The 19,020-nt window shown below is 45.6% G+C and overlaps 1 protein-coding gene across 4 annotated transcripts in view; it reads right to left on the bottom strand.

The window, feature by feature from the left end:
• Positions 1–2,154: 2,154 nt before the first annotated feature.
• Positions 2,155–19,020, bottom strand: part of LOC135554153 (sphingosine 1-phosphate receptor 2-like) — a 32,922-nt gene continuing 16,056 nt past the window's right edge. For 2 of the 4 annotated variants that reach the window (XM_064986253.1, XM_064986250.1), the window contains exon 2: positions 2,155–5,674. In XM_064986253.1, the coding sequence (XP_064842325.1) occupies positions 4,386–5,507 (1,122 nt within the window). In that variant the 5' untranslated portion in view covers positions 5,508–5,674 and the 3' untranslated portion in view covers positions 2,155–4,385. Of the gene's footprint in view, positions 5,675–6,606; positions 8,725–18,416; positions 18,627–19,020 lie in introns of those variants that run through there. The other 2 variants (XM_064986252.1, XM_064986251.1) reach the window with 2 other exon arrangements.

Here is a 19,020-nt window from a genome sequence, read left to right as displayed (position 1 = left end):
ATGGATAGCAGTCGGATATATTAGCCACGATTTACCGTTCTTTGTGCAGCTACAAATGTCGAACAAAGTTGGAAATTGTTACACCTCCGTCTGTAATTTTCTTCCCGCATGTTTTGCAAATTGCAATCCGTATTTTGTTGATACAGCGTCGTCTTTATACCCGAAAATAATACTTTTGGGTATCATCATTCCAAGGGCTCCATCTGAAATCACCCGCTGGCGTTCCTCTGCACTGCCACACACAATTTGATTGGCTGCTGTCCGATTCACACTGTAATCCGTTAAATTAAGAGTTGATGCGCTGCGCTGCGCTGCGCACTTTTTTTAATAGCATAATTTGTATATATTTGGGTTTGGGGAGGGTATCAAATCAGGTCGAGTCATAAGGCTCAAGTCCACAAGTTAAGTCACGAGTCATTGGTGTCAAAGTCGAGTTGCAAGTCATCATATGTGACTTGAGTCTGACTCGAGTCCAAGTCATGTGACTCGAGTCCACACCTCTGGTACATAGTGTATTTGTTGATATTAAAAACGTGTTCTATATTTAATATAACAGGCTTTTAAAATGTAATATTGGTGCACAATTTCTACTTAAAATATCAAAGAAACGCAAAAGGGACTCATTTAGTGGAACGACCAGTACACAATAGCAACATTGTCTATTGTCGAAAAACAAACCTAAATAATTGCAGGTGTGTGCAGTAAAATGTCATTAAAATCATCACAGAACCATTGAGCACATAACATAAGCCAGCATCTCTTCGTATTTATTTTGGGTAGGACAAATGGAACGAATAGATAGATATAGATCTAAAACTAAAGTTAATCATGAATGTGTAGAAATAAATGATCCATTAATAAAAAATAAAATAATATTAATACATACTCAACACATGACAAATTAGTGCTGTGAATTAAAGTGAAATGTACAAGTCAAATTAGTCTTTCACCACAAGGTGGCACTAGTTCTATACGGTTGATGTACAGTGAATTTCTTGAGGCTGAGCGCATATGAGCTCCTTTGTGTGTGGGTTTTTTCCTGTGATATATCTATACAGGAATGTGCAGCTGACTCCAAGTGCCTGTATGTTTTAAACTCGCAAGTGTGCAGTCTTGTTTTTCCCAATGTGGATGCCTGTTTGTGGGTGTGGCTGGCATGAGTGTGTTCATGTCTTTTTAAGCATATGCAGCTGTTTTAGTTGAGCTTAATGCACAGCGTAACCCTTTATGCCTTTTGTGTTCTTCACCTACAGGTTTCTGGACTCTGTCTTATCTTCCTGCTGAGCGCGCTGGAAATTCTTGGCCACGTTCCCAGGAGCGCAAGGTCATGGCTAAAAGGGATCCAGCTTTTGTCAAATGAACTTCTAAAGTACATTTTCGCATTTTACCAAACCCTCCTAACCTTAACCTAAAAGTCTCATAACCTGCTACGTTAATTATACTAACCTGCTGCGTAAGTTCTAACCTGCTACGAAAAGTCAAATCGGACATTAATTTGACAAAAGCTGGATCCCTTCTAGCCATGACCGCAGCGCAGCCTCCTGGGGCTGATTTAGCTAATGTTCCCACCCAGGAATCCAGGACTTCTGACAGCAACCAGGCCAGACTCTCTTTCAAGGCCACACTCCGTCAGCCTCTCCCGGGCTGTGGCCCAGAGTCTGCCCCCGAGGCCAGCCAGAAACCCATCTTCCTGGAGCTCCCAGAGAAACAGCCACTCTCTATTAAATGACAAATACTCAAAACTAAGACTGCCACACCCCATTTTCTTTCTCTCCCTCCCTGACCTCTCTTGCCCCACATGGTCACCCCTAACATTTCACACAACAGAACTCTTTCTCATGTTAGTCTGGAAGCAGTTAAAACCATGCTGTTAGATGTGAAGGCCAAGGTTAAATGGAGGAAATATAATGGCAACATTTGAATAGAGCTTTTTCATGTTGAAACAAGTATTTTTTTTAGACTTTGTTAGAGCATGTTTGGATTAAATATCAGTTTTCGATTACACCTCATGCAGCCATGTGGGATTTTGAAAGATGGCAATAGGCCTGGAAAGTGAAACGTATCAGAACATGTTTTTCTACATACAATACATGCACAAATATGAACTTTTGTGTGCACACATTCACTCGTTTAAAAACACACACACAAAACGCATTGGATTCTTCAGATATTTCATTTATTTTATAAAAAGGAATGCATTTAAAAAAAACAAATATGTACCACTATTAGTGTTTAAGCTGTACCGTTTTGACACAGGCATCGTGCTACTGGACACACAAGACATTCCATACATGAACACAGTTCTTACACACATACATACATACATACTGTACATACTTACATACATATTCATATATTTATACAAATAATACAGGGTTAGGCAACACATGAATGAAGTGATAGGTATGTTTGAGCTGTCTTTGAAGAAACCCGGGAGAGAGTAGGCAGTTATGTGATATGGAATCTGCCAAAGTGCTTTCACTATTCCTACTGGTCTGGCCTAGCCTGGAATCTAAATGTATATGCTCAGTTTATTTTGAAGTGAAACAATTGTGTAACAGAGCATATTAGTTTGGATTCCAGGCTAGGGCTCGCTGTCTAACTAGCAGGCTGTAAAAACCTGCATGGAAATATGATGAGGACCAGAAGCGTGGCCAAGTGAGAGTGAGTGTGTGTCTGTACAAAGGCAGATGAGGTTCTTCCGGAACAACAGGAACCACTTTATGAAACACAGGACTTCCTGCCGTTAGAGGAAGTAGAGTTTATTTAGGCATCTAAGAGAGTAAAGAGGACGACCTCTCGTGTGAAGGGAATGGAGACACGTGCTCCCCTTTAAACGGGATCTCCTCTCGTTTATGGAGAGGGATTATTGGGATTGGGGAAGATGACATGCGTCTACTCTGGACTAATCCCATGTCTTCCTGTGTTGAACAGGACACTGTACTATTTTTCAACCATTCTACCTGGACTGGCTTGGGGGGTGATGTTCCTGTTATTTTGTTGTGGTCTGTTTTTAAGACTTCGCAGTGAGATTGACCTACCCTGTTAAATCCCACTCTCTGCACATCAATGACAAGTCAATGATCAATAATACTGTCAAAAATAGAGCGGTCTCGCTCCAAACACTTCATACTTACATTCAGGCCCATTCCCCTGGAGCAACAACCAATAATAACAGAAAGCACACTGCCACTGCATTGCTATAACGTCGTTAAGACAACAGTCCTGTTGGTTATGGGCTGCTGGGTAGCTGTCATTGAGTGAAATTTATCAGGGCCAACTCACTTCAGGAAATGTGTTTTCTGATTGGGCCTTCCTCTTAGGAAACGTTAGTTACAAAAGACAACAGTAGAAGCGAGAGGGACAGATTTGAGAGAGAGAGAGAGAGAGAGAATGTTAATGAACAAGCTGAACTTACTGGAGTACACCAATACACATTAGTTCTTACAAAGGAGTTAGAATGTCATGCAATATACGTAAGCAGAGTACTTTTGTTTTTTGCAGTTAATCAAAGGGATCTATGCAGGTTAATATATGAGGATATATAGCCCTGGTTTAGAGGGGTACTTGTAAGGGTTTTGGCCTGCATGGAGTGCAGTACTGAGTGAGGACTAGTCACTGCCTGGGTGCCTCACGTCTCTCTATATGAGCAATGGCCTATGAGTACTGTATGTATGGATACATATATAATTCACTCAGGGAAATGTCTGTGGTTTAACCTTTCAAGGGGGTGACAGCCATAAACAATCACACAACGCTTACATGTCTACAAAGTGCAATATGTGAAAGCGTTACCATTATCAGGGCGCAGTAAAACACTCCAACAACTCAGCATCACGATTATGTATTATGCATATGGTGTCTGTGGATTTGGCTTTCCATAAGAGAGTCCGCATACATGTAAAACAAGCGGACATGCAGAACATGAATTCATGTATCGTTATAATCGAGACTCCCTCAACAAAGATTGTGACTCCACCCTGTGAAAGTCCCTAAGAAAATGTTTAAAAACATTGTTAAAAGAAAGAAAAAAAGGCTCAGCTATGATTGTGAATTCATTGAATAATAGTGAATTCACTCGAGGATGATTGTGTTATCACGCTCTTGTGGTGAATCGGTTGAATGCTGATTGTGAATTCACACAGGTATGATTGTAATGAGAGTCAACGATGTTGTGACATCTCTCCAGACAAACGGTCTTCTATGTGGCAGGTCTGGAGTGGGGATGGGGGGGGGGGGGGTTCACAGGTGTGCTTTCCTCTAAGTCTCTTCACCTGCACACAGCCCCATCACACACACTATCCCTCTCACACACCCAGTCTAACAGACATGCACACACACACTTTCACATTCAGAAACACACACTGTGTGATTATAGCATCGAGTCAGACACAGGTGGTGCACTCTGCCTGCATGATGGGCGTGGTCTGGTGTTCGTGTTTGTTGGTACAGTGCTCCATAGAGCTGGAGCTCTTGAGGGGCACCAGGCATCGGTCAGTGGGGCGCCCGCTGGTCAGCAGCCCCCAGCAGCACAGCACACGCAGGAACTCTTTTCTCATGTCCTTACTGCGTAGCGTGTAGATCAGCGGGTTGAGTGCCGAGTTGAGCGTGGCGATGCCAAAGAATATGTCTGCCTTGGAGAGGACGGGGCAGTCCATCCTTCGGCAGGAGGTGTCCAGGAGGAGGACGGTGAAGGCGGGCAGCCAGCACACGATGAAGACGCCCAGCACGATGGTGACCGTCTTCAACAGGGCGTAGGCCGGAGAGTTGGTGGCCTCCTGGTGGCTGGAGCGCACAATCAGGTAGATGCGCACGTAAAGGATGCCGATAGAGAGCAGGATGATGCTGAAGATGGTGACCACGAACAGGATGTACTTCTTGGAATAGAGGGGCAGCAAGGCCGAGCACTCAGGCAGGTTGTTGATGCAGTTCCAGCCGATGATGGGCAGGCCCCCCAGGAGGATGGAGGTGACCCAGCACGTCCCGATCAGCAGGAACATACGACACGTCCTGTTAGAGCCGTAAACCCTGACCTTGGTGATGGCGATGTAGCGCTCGATGGCGATGGCCAGCAGGCTGAAGACGGAGGCGGCCAGCGCTATAAAGGCTGTGCCCTCCCGGATGAACCACTGCACCGGCACCAACTCAAAGGTCCTCGGCCCTGATAGGAAGATGTTGGCGATGTAGGCTGAGCCAGCCAGCAGGTCGGAGAAGGCTAGGTTCCCGATGAAGAAGAACATGGCGGTGTGAAACTTCTTGTTGCGGAACACGGCAATGAGCAGCAGCAAGTTCTCCAGAATGATGATGCTGCAGATGATGACGAAGACGATGTTGAGGGAGCTGAGCTGGGCCTTCCCGTTGGTGCGCTCCTCTAACTCCTCCCAGGTCATGTCCTTGGCAAACACATAGTAGGCATGGATCAGGGTCCGGTTGTAGTACTGGGAATACTTGCTCTTCATGGCAACAATGGGGTGGCAGAGCACGGTGGCTTTTCGGCAAAGAGTCATTCACACAGTGGTGTGGTGACGGTAGAGCTGGTCTGGGCCGATGGTCATTCTCTCAAGAGGAGACGTCTGGGAGACAGGGGGAGGACGCAGGGCAGGCAGGCTGAGGGGAGGGACTGTGCCCGTCCCAGAATCACGTCTCAGTGGCCCAGGAAGCCTGGTTGGGTCACCTGCAAAGAATCAGAGAGACATGGTCAGGATTAACAACAGGGCATATAGTGTGTATCGTTTGATTTTAATCAATTATGAGTAGGCATTGCCTACTAATTGGTTGATGATATCATTGGAAACACTTTTTTTACTACAAAACATAGAAAAGCACAATTTCCACATATGTTGATGTTGGGGTTGTGCTGGAGATGATGACTATGAAGCAGAATTTATTTTTTATTTTTTTAAATGTCCCTTTAAATAGACATTTTAAAAGAGGGGAAAAGGTTGATTCAAGTGTCGACTATCTAGGGGAGACAAAGTAATGAGTTGGTCTGTTTTACAGTGAAATAGTTTAAGGTCAGACTTGCTTAAGACACAAATCACAGCAGTTGTGTGTGTGATGTGTGTGTGTGTGTGACTGCTTTGGCCTGTGAACCTGGGGTGATCAGACATTTCTTAGGGTTCAAAAATAGATCCAATCTGGACAGATCTGGCATCTGCCTTCAGGCACAACTCTCCCCTGAGCATTACACAGAAAGGACTGTGTGTGACCACATGTGCAACTGCTGCAAATACACTGTGTACTTTGTCCCTTTGCTACATCTCCAGCTAAGCACCCACACAGGCAGACAGTTGCTGCTTTTGTCAGTGCAACAGGATTAGAATGGCAGTAAGGAGATAGTTTATTAGTGTTGAGCATTGAGAGACTCAAGGGCAAGGTTTACGTCATCATAATAACCTATCATGAAGAGTTCCACTCTTTGACCAATCTGGAACTGTAATTCCTAGGAAAATCAGTACGAGGAAACATTGGAAACAGAGATTTTTCTTCCAGAACAGTAGCCTAGACAGAGATCACCTGTAGGCTGTAGCCTCAGAACCTAATGGTCCATCAGGCTAGAACAGACAGCAGCTAGGTCTGTCCGTCTACCGAGGATATTCCGCTCACCATTTCTAAGCACCTTGCTGTCAACACTCTGCTCCGTCGCACCATCGTTGTCCGGACTGAGCAACATTTAACTCCATTGAAGTCCCTCTAACACCAGCATAGCAGCATAGATCGTGGATCAGCCAGACTAGGGCCAGGGGCAGGCCACAACGTGATGTCCCCCAAAACACTGGAGGGCATCTCACACCCCTACCAGTAAGTAAACAACAGAAAGATGGGGACTTTCCAGACTTGTGGGAAGTATATTATTAACCAATCTAAAGTGAAAGAAAAAATCTATTCTCATGATCATTGGTTAAGATAGTTGTAAAAAGCCACAGTTGGGTCATAACATTTTAATTAGCAGATGTGTGTCACTGGTTTTCAGATCCACTCTACCCTTAAACATTTACATTCAATAATGAATTAAAAATTAAGCCGTTTGTTCATTTGAATGGTACAGTTTAAAAAATAACTTTCAAACAAATGCATGCAAATAACACACTGGTCCACAAAGAAAGCTTGGAATCAGTAGTCAAAAGTCAAAACAGTGTTGAAAGCAAAAGGAGGGTCTGTTAAAACAAAAATAAAAGCTGTCCAGCAGTAAAGAGGTTCTGGAAAGCTGATTAGAGTCTGAGCTCTTAAATACGTCGACGGTAACGAGATGCCACTGGAGAGCAGCTCATAGTAACCTGATCCTGATGCTTTCACTGCACGCCTCCTCTCTACAGCCGGAGCTGCTGCTGCCTGCCTCATTTCCCTAATCTAAACGGTTTTACTGCTGTTTAGGTAGCTAGCTAGGTAGTCTAACTGCCGTCCTGTCTACTGGGCTGTGACAAACCTCATTGAGGGTGGAGAGAGGGGCTGGGGAGAGTGGAATGAGCGGCGTGCCCATGTGGAATGGCATCTGGACACAAAGGCAGGAATCTGAGACGTCGCTGTGACGCACACAAAATCCTCATGCACTCGTGCACACACACACACACACACACACTGATACCAGCACACACAGTCCCCCACATATAAGCTGTCATGGAAATCTTTCAACGTCATGTGCCAGTCCATGCACCGTACACAGGAATGAAATGTACTGAACATAGGCCTATACACTCTTTCACATACACACACACCTAAGAGTATATACACTCAACACAGAGAGCGGAGGAGAGCAGCACACGAGTCCAGCTGCACACACACATAGGTTGAACACACACACAGCTGCTCTTGGCTACCAATAATAACCAGCATGCTCTGCTGTTTCCTCAAGCAGGAACAAAAGAACAATAGCCTCCTTCGGCGTGGAGCTGCTCTGCCTTCCAGCCTGAATAACACAGCCACACCAAGCCATGCTGGAGTCACTCCCTCCCCGGTCAGACTACTCCCAATAGGGCTGCTGCAACTGTATTAGCCGTTGGACGTGTGCTGATGTATGCGCATTTTATGCTGGGGTCAAATCCAATGTCCCCTCTGTGGAACAATACAGTTGATTCAATTCAATTAATATATTCCTATTTCCTTATCGGAATCATAGCATCAGGTCTCCGCCCGTCCCCCCAGTTTCCTGTGTCCGTAAGTAGAGAGAAATCAGGGCTTGAGGCCGAGTGGCTCTGCCAGCCGCACCAGTGTAATTACATCAGGTTACATTACTACTGCAGACGGTAATGATGTTGTTATTGGAGGAGTCAATATAAACCAGCTCTATAAAAACTGCTGAGATTGAACAGAGCAAAGAGGACATGTGGTGTTTTGGAAGCAGCTTCTTCTTTCCTCTCAGCTCATCTTTCAGTTAGTTCTCTTCAGATTTCTAAGGAGAGTTTCCCAGACTGTTTTCCGACTTGGCTCGTAGACAGCAGCTCAAGTCCCCGTCAGACTGTGCATCACCGTGGAGACCTTGGCGTGCCACGTGACATCTCCGTGATCAGGGGATTTGACAGCGTGTGAAACCTGATGGGCTGGTTTACCTGCAGTGCTGTTGTCTCGCCCTTGATCTGCCCTGTGCCACACAGGCCCAGACGTCTCCACGGCAACTAGCTGACAGACAGTACAAGCGAGCAGCAGACTTCCTGCTCCACTGCTCTGTAGTCCAGAACATCATATGGCACGAGACAAAGCTGTGCACTGTGTTGACCCCTCATACATCACACATCACTGTCATATCCCTGCTGCTGTAGCCCTAACAGATAAACGCATGCTCAGCACCAAGACACACCTGCCACGATTCCTTCCTTCCCCCCCCCCCCTCTCTCCCTACCTTCATCAACAGGATCTGATGAGAGTGACTGAGTTTATCCATTACACAGAGGTAGGCCGAGATCCAATGAGAGAACAAGTCTGTGTGCCATGTGAGATTCATGTGGCTCCACTGGCAGGTTTTACACTGGTGCAAGAAGCTAAAGCCTGAGGCTTCTGTATTTCCATGGCTGAAGGCCCTACTCTAACCCACATTAGTGTTCAATGGTCTACTGCAGGACCAGGAACCTTGGTCAAACAGTACAGGCTGGAGAATCGTGTCTCCATTGTGAGTGTGTAAGAAGAGAGAGCGAGAGCAAGAGAGAGAGAGATGGAAGGATGGATGGATGGAAAGAGTGAGAGGAAATAAGAGATAAAAGGCAGCAGTGAGAGACAGGAAGACAAGCACCAGACATATATTTCTCAGGTGTCATTCAGAGAGACAGGAAATCAAAAAACGCTTCAGGGAGCACATTTACATCAAGATAGGAGCCGAAGACGAATCACCAAATGTGTATGCTCATGCTGCATAGCCTAGATATAGGGTCATTATCAAAGCTATGTAAACTCGGCAAAAAAAGAAACGGCCCTTTTTCAGGACCCTGTCTTTCAAAGATAATTCGTAAAAATCCAAATAACTTCACAGATCTTCATTGTAAAGGGTTTATACACTGTTTCCCATGCTTCAAATCCAAGTGTATTTGTCACGTGAGCCGAATAAAACAGGTGTAGACTTTACAGTGAAATGCTTACTTACAGGCTGTAACCAATAGTGCAAAGAGGATGAACAATAGGTAAGTAAAGAAATAAAACAACAGTAAAAAGAAAGTGAAAAATAACAGTAGCGAGGCTATAACAGTAGCGAGGCTATATACAGACACCGGTTAGTCAGGCTGATTGAGGTAGTATACATCTGCACCATTGAGAGCATCCTGACTGATTGCATCACTGCCTGGTACGGCAATTGCTCGGCCTCTGACCGCAAGGCACTACAGAGGGTAGTGCGTACGGCCCAGTACATCACTGGGGCTAAGCTGCCTCCAACCAGGAACACTACACCTGGTGGTGTCAGAGGAAGGCCTTAAAAATTGTCAAAGACCCCAGCCACCCCAGTCATAGACTGTCTCTCTACTACCGCATGGCGAGCGGTACCAGAATGCCAAGTCTAGGACAAAAAGGCTTCTCAACAGTTTTTACCCCCAAGCCATAAGACTCCTGAACAGGTAATCAAAATAGCGACCCGGACCATTTGCATTTTGTGCCCCCCACCCCTCTTTTTAAGCTGCTGCTACTCTCTTTTTATCATATATACATAATCACTTTAACTATACATTCATGTACATACTACCTCAATTGGGCTGACCAACCAGTGCTACTGCACATTGGCTATCTGCGTTGTGTCCATCCCACCACCCGCCAACCCCTCTTTTACGCTACTGCTACTCTCTCTTCATCATATATGCATAGTCACTTTAACCATATCTATATGTACATACCCTTTTGAGGATCTCAGGACCCATGCCAAATCTTTTTAGTTTCCTGAGGGGGAATAGGCTTTGTCGTGCCCTCTTCACCACTGTCTAGGTGTGTTTGGACCATCCTAGTTTGTTGTTGATGTGGACACCAAGTAACTTGAAGCTCTCAACCTTCTCCACTACATCCCCGTCAATGAGAATGGGGGCATGGTCGGTCCTCATTTTCCTGTAGTCCACGATCATCTCCTTAGTCTTGGTTACGTTGAGGGATAGGTTGTTATTCTGGCACCACCCGGCCAGGTCTCTGACCTCCTCCCTATAGGCTGTCTCATCGTTGTTGGTGATCAGGCTGTTGTGTTGTGTCGTCTGCAAACTTAATGATGGTGTTGGAGTCGTGCCTGGCCATGCATCATGGGTGAACAGGGAGTACAGGAGGGGACTGAGCATGCACACCTGGGGAGCTCCAGTGTTGAGGATCAGTGTGGCAGATGTGTTGCTACCTACCCTCACCACCTGAGTACGGCCCATCAGGAAGTCCAGGATCCAGAGGGAGGTGTTTAGTCCCAGGATGCTTAGCTCAGTGATGAGCTTTGAGGGTACTATGGTGTTGAACGCTGAGCTGTGGTCAATGAATAGCATTCTCACATAAGTGTTCCTTTTGTCCAGGTGGGAAAGGGCAGTGTGGAGTGCAATAGAGATTGCATCATCTGTGGATCTTTTTGGGTGGTATGCAAGTGGGTGGGAGTGGGTCTAGGGTTTCTAGGATAATGGTGTTGATGTGAGCCATTACCAGCCTTTTAAAGCACTTCATGGCTACGGACGTGAGTGCTAAGTTTCTGTAGTCATTTAGGCAGGTTGCCTTTGTGTTCTTGGGCTCAAGGACTATGGTAGGACTATGGACTATGCTTGAAACATGTTGGTATTACAGACTCAAATCAGGGACATGTTGAAAACGTCAGTGAAGACACCTGCCAGTTGGTCAGCACATGCCTGGAGCACACGTCCTGATAATCCGTCTGGCCCTGTGACCTTGTGCATGTTGACCTGTTTAAAGGTCTTACTTACGTCAGCTACGGAGAGCGTGATCACACAGTCGTCCGGAACAGCTGATGCTCTCAAGCATGCCTTAGTGTTGTTTGCCTCGAGGCGAGCATATATGTGACTTAGCTCGTCTGGTAAGCTCGTGTCACTGGGCAGCTCGTGGCTGTGCATCCCTTTGTAGTCTGTAATAGTTTGTAAGCTCTGACACATAAGATGAGCGTCGGAACAGGTGTAGTATGATTTAATCTTAGCCCTGTATTGACACTTTGCCTGTTTGATGGTTCGTCGCAGGGCATAGCGGGAGTTCTTCTAAGCTTGCGGGTTAGAGTCCTGCACCTTGAAAGCGGCAGCTCTACCCTTTAGATCAGTGCGAATGTTGCCTGTAATCCATGGCTTCTGTGGGGACGACGTTCTCAATGCACTTATTGATATAGCCAGTGACTGATGTGGTGTACTCCTCAATGCCATCGGAAGAGTCCCAGAACATGTTCCAGTCTGTGATAGCAAAACAGTCCTGTAGTTTAGCATCTGCTTCATCTGACCACTTGTTTTATAGACCGAGTCACTGGTGCTTCCTGATTTCATTTTTTGCTTGTAAGCAGGAATCAGGAGGATAGAGTTTGTCAGATTTACCAAATGGAGGATGAGGGAGAGCTTTGTATGCGTCTTTGTGTGTGAAGTATAGGTGATCTAGAATTTTTGTATGCGTGGAGTACAGGTGATCTAGAAGTGTTCCCCCTCTGGTTACACATTTAACACATTTAACATTTGGTAGAACTGATTTAAGTTTCCCTGCATCTGGGTGAGTGGTTCCCTGTTTGCTTATTTCCTTATACAGCTGACTGAGTCCGGTCTTAGTGCCATCATCTGTCGGTGGTGGTAAATAAACAGCCACGAAAAGTATAGCTGAAAACTCTCTAGGCAAGTAGTGTGGCCTGCAATTTATCACAATATACTCTACTTCAGGCGAGCAAAATCTAGAGACTTCCTTAGATTTCGTGCACCAGCTGTTTACAAATTGGCATAGACCGCCCAACCCTCGTCTTACCAGAGTGTGCTGTTCTATCTTGCCGGTGCAGCATATATCCTGTTAACTGAATATCCATGTCGTCATTCAGCCACGATTCCGTGAAAAAGGATATTACAGTTTTTGATGTCCAGTTGGTAGGATATTCGTGATCGTACCTCGTCTAATTTATTGTCCAATGATTGCACGTTGGCGAGTAGTATTGACAGTAACGGCAGCTTTCCCACTCACCTTCTGCGGGTCCTCACGATGGCATCCGGCTCTTTGTCCTCTGTACTTGCATCGCTTCCTCTTGCAAATAATTGGGATGTTGGCCTTGTCGGGTGCTTGGAGAATGTCCTGTGCGTCCTGCTTGTTGTAGAAAAAAATCTTAGTCTAATCCGAGGCGAGTGATCGCTGTCCTGATATCCAGAAGCTCTTTTTTTGCCGTAAGATACGGTTGCAGAAACATTAACTACAAAATAAGTTACAAATCACGCAAAAAATTATTCCGGCACCATTTTGAGAATTATTCAATGAACCATAAACAATTAATGAACATGCACCTGTTGAACGGTCGTTAAGACACTAACATCTTACAGATGGTAGGCAATTAAGGCCACAATTACAAAAACTTGACACTAAAAGAGGCCTTTCTACTGACTCTGAAAAACACCAAAAGGAATATGCCCAGGGTCCCTGCTCATCTGTGTGAACATGCCTTAGGCATGCTGCATGGAGGCATGAGGACTTCAGATGTGGCCAGGGCAATAAATTGCAATGTCCATACTGTGAGACGCCTAAGACAGCGCTACAGGGAGACAAGATGGACAGCTGATTGTCCTCGCAGTGGCAGACCAAGTGTAACAACAACTGTACAAGATCGGTACATCCAAACATCACACCTGTGGGACAGGTACAGAATGGCAACAATAACTGCCCGAGTTACACTAGGAACGCACAATCCCTCCATCAGTGCTCAGACTGTCCACAATAGGCTGAGAGGCTGGACTGAGGGCTTGTAGGCCTGTTGTAAGGCAGGTCCTCACCAGACATCACCGGCAACAACGTCACCTATGGGCACAAACCCACCGTCGCTGGACCAGACAGGACTGGCAAAAAGTGCTCTTCATGACTTTTGTCAGTTGCCAACCAGGGGTGATGGTCGGATTCGCGTTTATCGTTGAAGGAATGAGCGTTACACCGAGGCCTATACTCTGGAGCGGGATCGATTTGGAGGTGGAGGGTCCGTCATGGTCTGGGGCGGTGTGTCACAGCATCATCGGACTGAGCTTGTTGTCATTGCAGGCAATCTCAACGTTGTGCGTTACAGGGAAGACATCCTCCTCCCTCATGTGGTACCCTTCCTGCAGGCTCAACCTGACATGACCCTCCAGCATGACAATGCCATCAGCCATACTGCTCGTTCTGTGCATGATTTCCTGCAAGACAGGAATGTTCAGTGTTCAGCCATGGCCAGCGAAGAGTCTGGATCTCAATCCCATTGAGCATGTCTGGGACCTGTTGGATTGGAGGGTGAGGGCTAGGGCCATTCCCACTTGAAATGTCCAGGAACTTTCAGGTGCCTTGGTGGAAGAGTGGAGTAACATCTCACAGCTGGAAAATCTGGTGCAGTCCATGAGGAGGAGATGCACTGCAGTACTTAATGCAGCTGGTGGCCACACCAGATACTGACTGTTACTTTTGATTTTGACCCCCCTCTTTGTTCAGGGACACATTATTCAATTTCTGTTAGTCACATGTCTGTGGAACTTGTTCAGTTTATGTCTCAGTTGTTGAATCTTATGTAAATACAAACATCTACACGTTGTTTGCTGAAAATAAATGCAGTTGATAGTGAGAGGACATTTCCTTTTTTGCTGAGTTTATATTGTCACCATGTCACCCATCTTGTTTGTCTCCAACACCAAGGTTGTTTTACATCCACAAATGATCAGAACTAAAACAACCAGATAATAATCTGTTTTACATCATCAAAGCTGCTCAAAGTTTATCACGAAATGTGTATTTAGTACGATATTCAAATTAACCATGCTGAATATTCACAAGTCCGAATAATAAAGATCTTCTGAAACCTTGTCCTCTGGGACCTCGGGTTCGACTAGTACATAGAGCCTGGTAACACTGTGCAACAAAGTGGGACTTGAAAGGGGGTTGTAGTAGATGGGACTTAGAAAAATAAATGTTCTCTCTCATTAACCAGCCCAAGTGGTTCTGAGTTCAGGCACATACATTTTAAATGTGAAAACTATTTCTAAGATGCGCACTTTCAGATTTTCCAATCTCACCTGCGTTGCTCACACTTTGAAGTCCACAATGTAGAGGGGAGGTTCTAAGGGTTATCCAAATGATGATGATGGACAGAGAGATCCGCCAATTATTACTGAGAGATCAGCCAATGTTTCGAGACCCGTTCTGAGGCTCTGTAAAACCAGACGGTTCGACAGAGAGCCGGCTGGTAGACAAAATTATGTGGTTCCTAACCCCACACTGAGACAAACCCCCTCCTCGCACTGTGGTCATGTGACCAACTGATAGCTCCCTGCTCTGCTCTCACAAAAGCCCCAGGTGGCGTTTTCCCTTTCCCAGCAACACCTGATAAGCCCCAATTAGCAGTGTCTGTGTGTGCCTGCTGCTCCCCTCCCAGATAGCTGCTCCATTACCCACCTGCTGTCACTGCAGCACTCACAGCTACCCAGCTCCACTTTCTCCAGCTGCAGGGGAAACCAGTGAACCTAGACATCAGTGTTTGAGATTCCTCAGACACAACATCGTCTTGTATAACTGTACTCAGTCACATGGACACACGGAGACGTACATACATATACAGTACCCTGGGGGTACAAAACATTAGGAACACCAATATTGAGTTGCACCCCCATTTGTCCCCAGAACTTTCTCAGTTCGTCGGGTCAAGGACTACAAGGTGTCGAAAGCTTTCCACAGGGATGCTGACACATGTTGACTAACTTGTTTCAATTGGGCCCTCACCAATGAGCTTGGAATAGACACAGCTGTATTTGCACAGCGGAGGTAGCCTATTTCATGGGATCAGCCAGTGGCGGTTCAAGCTTTTATGGCTCACAGGGCGAACCCCCCCAGCAAAAAAAAAACAAAACATTTGGAACACCACAAATAAATAATAACATTTAAAACTATATAACTATAAAAATATGACTCAAATATCAAAAATAAGTAATAAAGACAAACAGAAACATGTGTGTTGATTTGGCACTCGAGCATCAATACATCACCCAACATTGTCAACCAAGACTCAAGACTAAACCAGTTCACCTTGGTGGTGTGCAGACTGCTTTTATATTATTCTTTACCATTTCACACAAACCAGACAAAAAATGCAACAATACGTCTGTGAAACTATATATTCACAGTACTATGAATGAATTGTGGTTTATTTGGTAGCATTTCATAGTGTGACTGATTTGACTAATTTCATTAGTAGTGTACAAAGTTAGAGGTGTGCTATTTGATAGATTCCCCTGCTCCCCCTACCTCAGGTTTCCAGTGGGGAGACCTGAGGTCAACCTACCCCCGCTCCCCCTACCTCAGGCTTCCAGTGGGGAGACCTGAGGTCAACCTACCCCCGCTCCCCCTACCCCGGGCTTCCAGTGGGGAGACCTGAGGTCAACCTACCCCCGCTCCCCCTACCCCGGGCTTCCAGTGGGGAGACCTGAGGTCAACCTACCCCCGCTCCCCCTACCCCGGGCTTCCAGTGGGGAGACCTGAGGTCAACCTACCCCCGCTCCCCCTACCTCAGGCTTCCAGTGGGGAGACCTGAGGTCAACCTACCCCCGCTCCCCCTACCCCGGGCTTCCAGTGGGGAGATCTGAGGTCAACCTACCCCCGCTTCCCCTACCCCGGGCTTCCAGTGGGGAGACCTGAGGTCAACCTACCCCCGCTCCCCCTACCCCGGGCTTCCAGTGGGGAGACCTGAGGTCAACCTACCCCCGATCCCCCTACCCCGGGCTTCCAGTGGGGAGACCTGAGGTCAACCTACCCCCGCTCCCCCTACCTCAGGCTTCCAGTGGAGAGACCTGAGGTCAACCTACCCCCGCTCCCCCTACCCCGGGCTTCCAGTGGGGAGACCTGAGGTCAACCTACCCCCGCCTCCCTCCCCATCTCGTACTTCTGAGTGGGAGACCTACCCAGGCAGTAGCCTGCCTAGCTCACAAACTAGAATCAGGGCGCCCTCTCCGACAAGGTTAATTGACCCACAGTCCCACACGGTGACATGATATCATTGACGTGACTTGCAAATGAGCAATAGAAAACCAATCACGCAAATGTCCCCATTCCTAATTTTTATGCGCGGCCACCCAAGTGGCAGCCCCAGCGGCTGCCCATGTTGCCTATACCTAAATCCGCCACTGGGATCAGCAATATGCCGCTATTTCACACCGAGGTTACTTAAGCTCAAGAAGGAGTGTTGGAAAGATTATTCAAATATAGTGAGGAACTATGGTCATTCCCAATGAATGTACAACACTCTGTTGGCGTTCTGTGTGAGGTGATGAACAAAACTACTTTGAGAAGCTCCGCAGCTCATAAGTTGTGGCGAGTTAAGACAACCAGAAATGGTCTACTATCAGACATTCCCAAATGGTAACCTTTATATGCCTACATTTGCGCACATCTACGTTCAAGCTAAATATATAAACATAAAAAACACGTCACATAATGAAACAATGAATGCGCACAAATTAACGGGAAACAGAGCGCTTATTCTGGAGAGGGGGACGCGCCTATAGTGCGTTTTTGCCACAAACCCATTCCCTTCTTGTGTCGACATTTTTAATTCGGGATGTCATTTATGAAAATACTAGGCTGTAGAGTGTAGACCACAACTCAATTATATTAGATGTAGGCCTACAACAGAAAATGCATGTGAAACATTAACATTTCAGTTTTATAATTTCAATATGAACCTTACACCTGACTCTTCCAAAACGTGTGTTTTACACTCTAGCAGTACTCACAGGCAAAAGTCATAAAAGACAAACTTTTGAGCATTTCATCCTAAAAGCGCCATGACGGTCAAAATGACAATATCATATTTAACAGTAGAATAGCGGGGCCTCTAGGAGTACCAATTGCCACCAGTCTAATAAATCCATTGAACTAGAAAAGCTTGGCCTCATAGAACCCCCCCCTTCGTGCCAATGTAATATGGTTGTGTTTATGAAGGTGTTCGGTAACGATACAAAATGTAAATATTTGAAAGAACATAACATTTTCATTAGTGTATGTTCCTGTAGGCTAGATGTAAAACAAACACTAAAAACACAGAATGGACCTCTAAGGATGATATGGAATAAGCACTATTTGGTAAACTCCTTGTTTCTTTGTTAATGAAAACACCCATCCCCATGCTGCGAAATGCATCTTGCTGTGTTGCGTTCATAACAATTATTATTATAGGTGTAGTTTCACTATATTATAGGTCTAGTTTGGATGGGTCTTAGTGGGCAGGCAACTTGTCTTACAGTCAGAAAATACACTATCATTTTTTTTTTGTATTTACAGTCTACGTGCTTCTGGATCAAGAAATACATTTTCTGACTGATTATAATTTGCATTTTGTGTCCTGATGTTTCTTATGAGATATTTTAACATAATAAATGCATTCATTTAGCAATTCATTATTTATTCTGGAATATTTAAACAATTGAAATATCAAATGGTCAGAATGACGCTGAGTGTTCATGTTCACTGCCTGCCTGTGAAGTCAAAGACATTCTGCTGGCATGCGCAGTAATAAAGCTGCATTCTTTTAATCTTTCGGCTCCATTTGCATCCGATACAGACCTGACCCAATTTGGATCCGATTCTCTGACATATTTTGGGTCATATCTGGTCCACCTCGGATCCGAAAATGATGGGGTATTGATTTTGCAAAAAATGTCAGATGGGAATATCACAAATCCAATGCGATTTGGATCTACATTTCCAGATCTGAGATGACCTCTACTTCACACTACCTCTCTATCACATTAAAGCTGTTGTGTTATCATCAAAGCACCAGACAGATGCAATCTTACCTCTGTGGTAGAGTAATCTCTCTCCTCCTCCTAGCTAATCTCTCTCAGACCTTTAGAGCAGCCAGAGGGTTATGGGTTATCATTATCCATCATAGTCCCACGCTGGGTAGGACCGCTCTCTGCTGTGATTGGATGCCTTGTCGGGTTCCATTTTTGGCCCGTCTAATGGTGTTGTGAGCATACTCCTTGAGAGCTCTGCTAGCTGTCTGGAGGATTGTTTCATTCTGCACTCCCTCCCCTTAACGCCTCCTCCCCCACCCCGGTCCCTGACCACAGGTTCTCACTCTTGACGCCAAGTGCCATGGTGTCTCGAAGGGATCAACACAAATGCAGTGAGATGGAGCATTAAAGATGTCAGTGCAGGAAGGAAGAGAGATTTACATCATCAGCAGAACTGTGACACACAATGCAGTGTATAAAGTCAAGAAGCAATGGGGCTTGAAACATACATGATAACAGACGTACAACATACAGTGCCTTTGGAAAGTATTCAGACTCCTTGACTTTTTACACATTTTGTCATGTTCCAGCCTTATTCTAAAATGGACGAAAAACACAATTCCTCAGCAAAAACAGAAATACCTGATTTGCATAAGTATTCAGA

The sequence above is a fragment of the Oncorhynchus masou genome, chromosome 14 (assembly GCF_036934945.1).
Source record: "Oncorhynchus masou masou isolate Uvic2021 chromosome 14, UVic_Omas_1.1, whole genome shotgun sequence".
NCBI classification, from domain to species: domain Eukaryota; kingdom Metazoa; phylum Chordata; class Actinopteri; order Salmoniformes; family Salmonidae; genus Oncorhynchus; species Oncorhynchus masou.
This window is presented reverse-complemented; position numbering and strand designations above follow the sequence as displayed.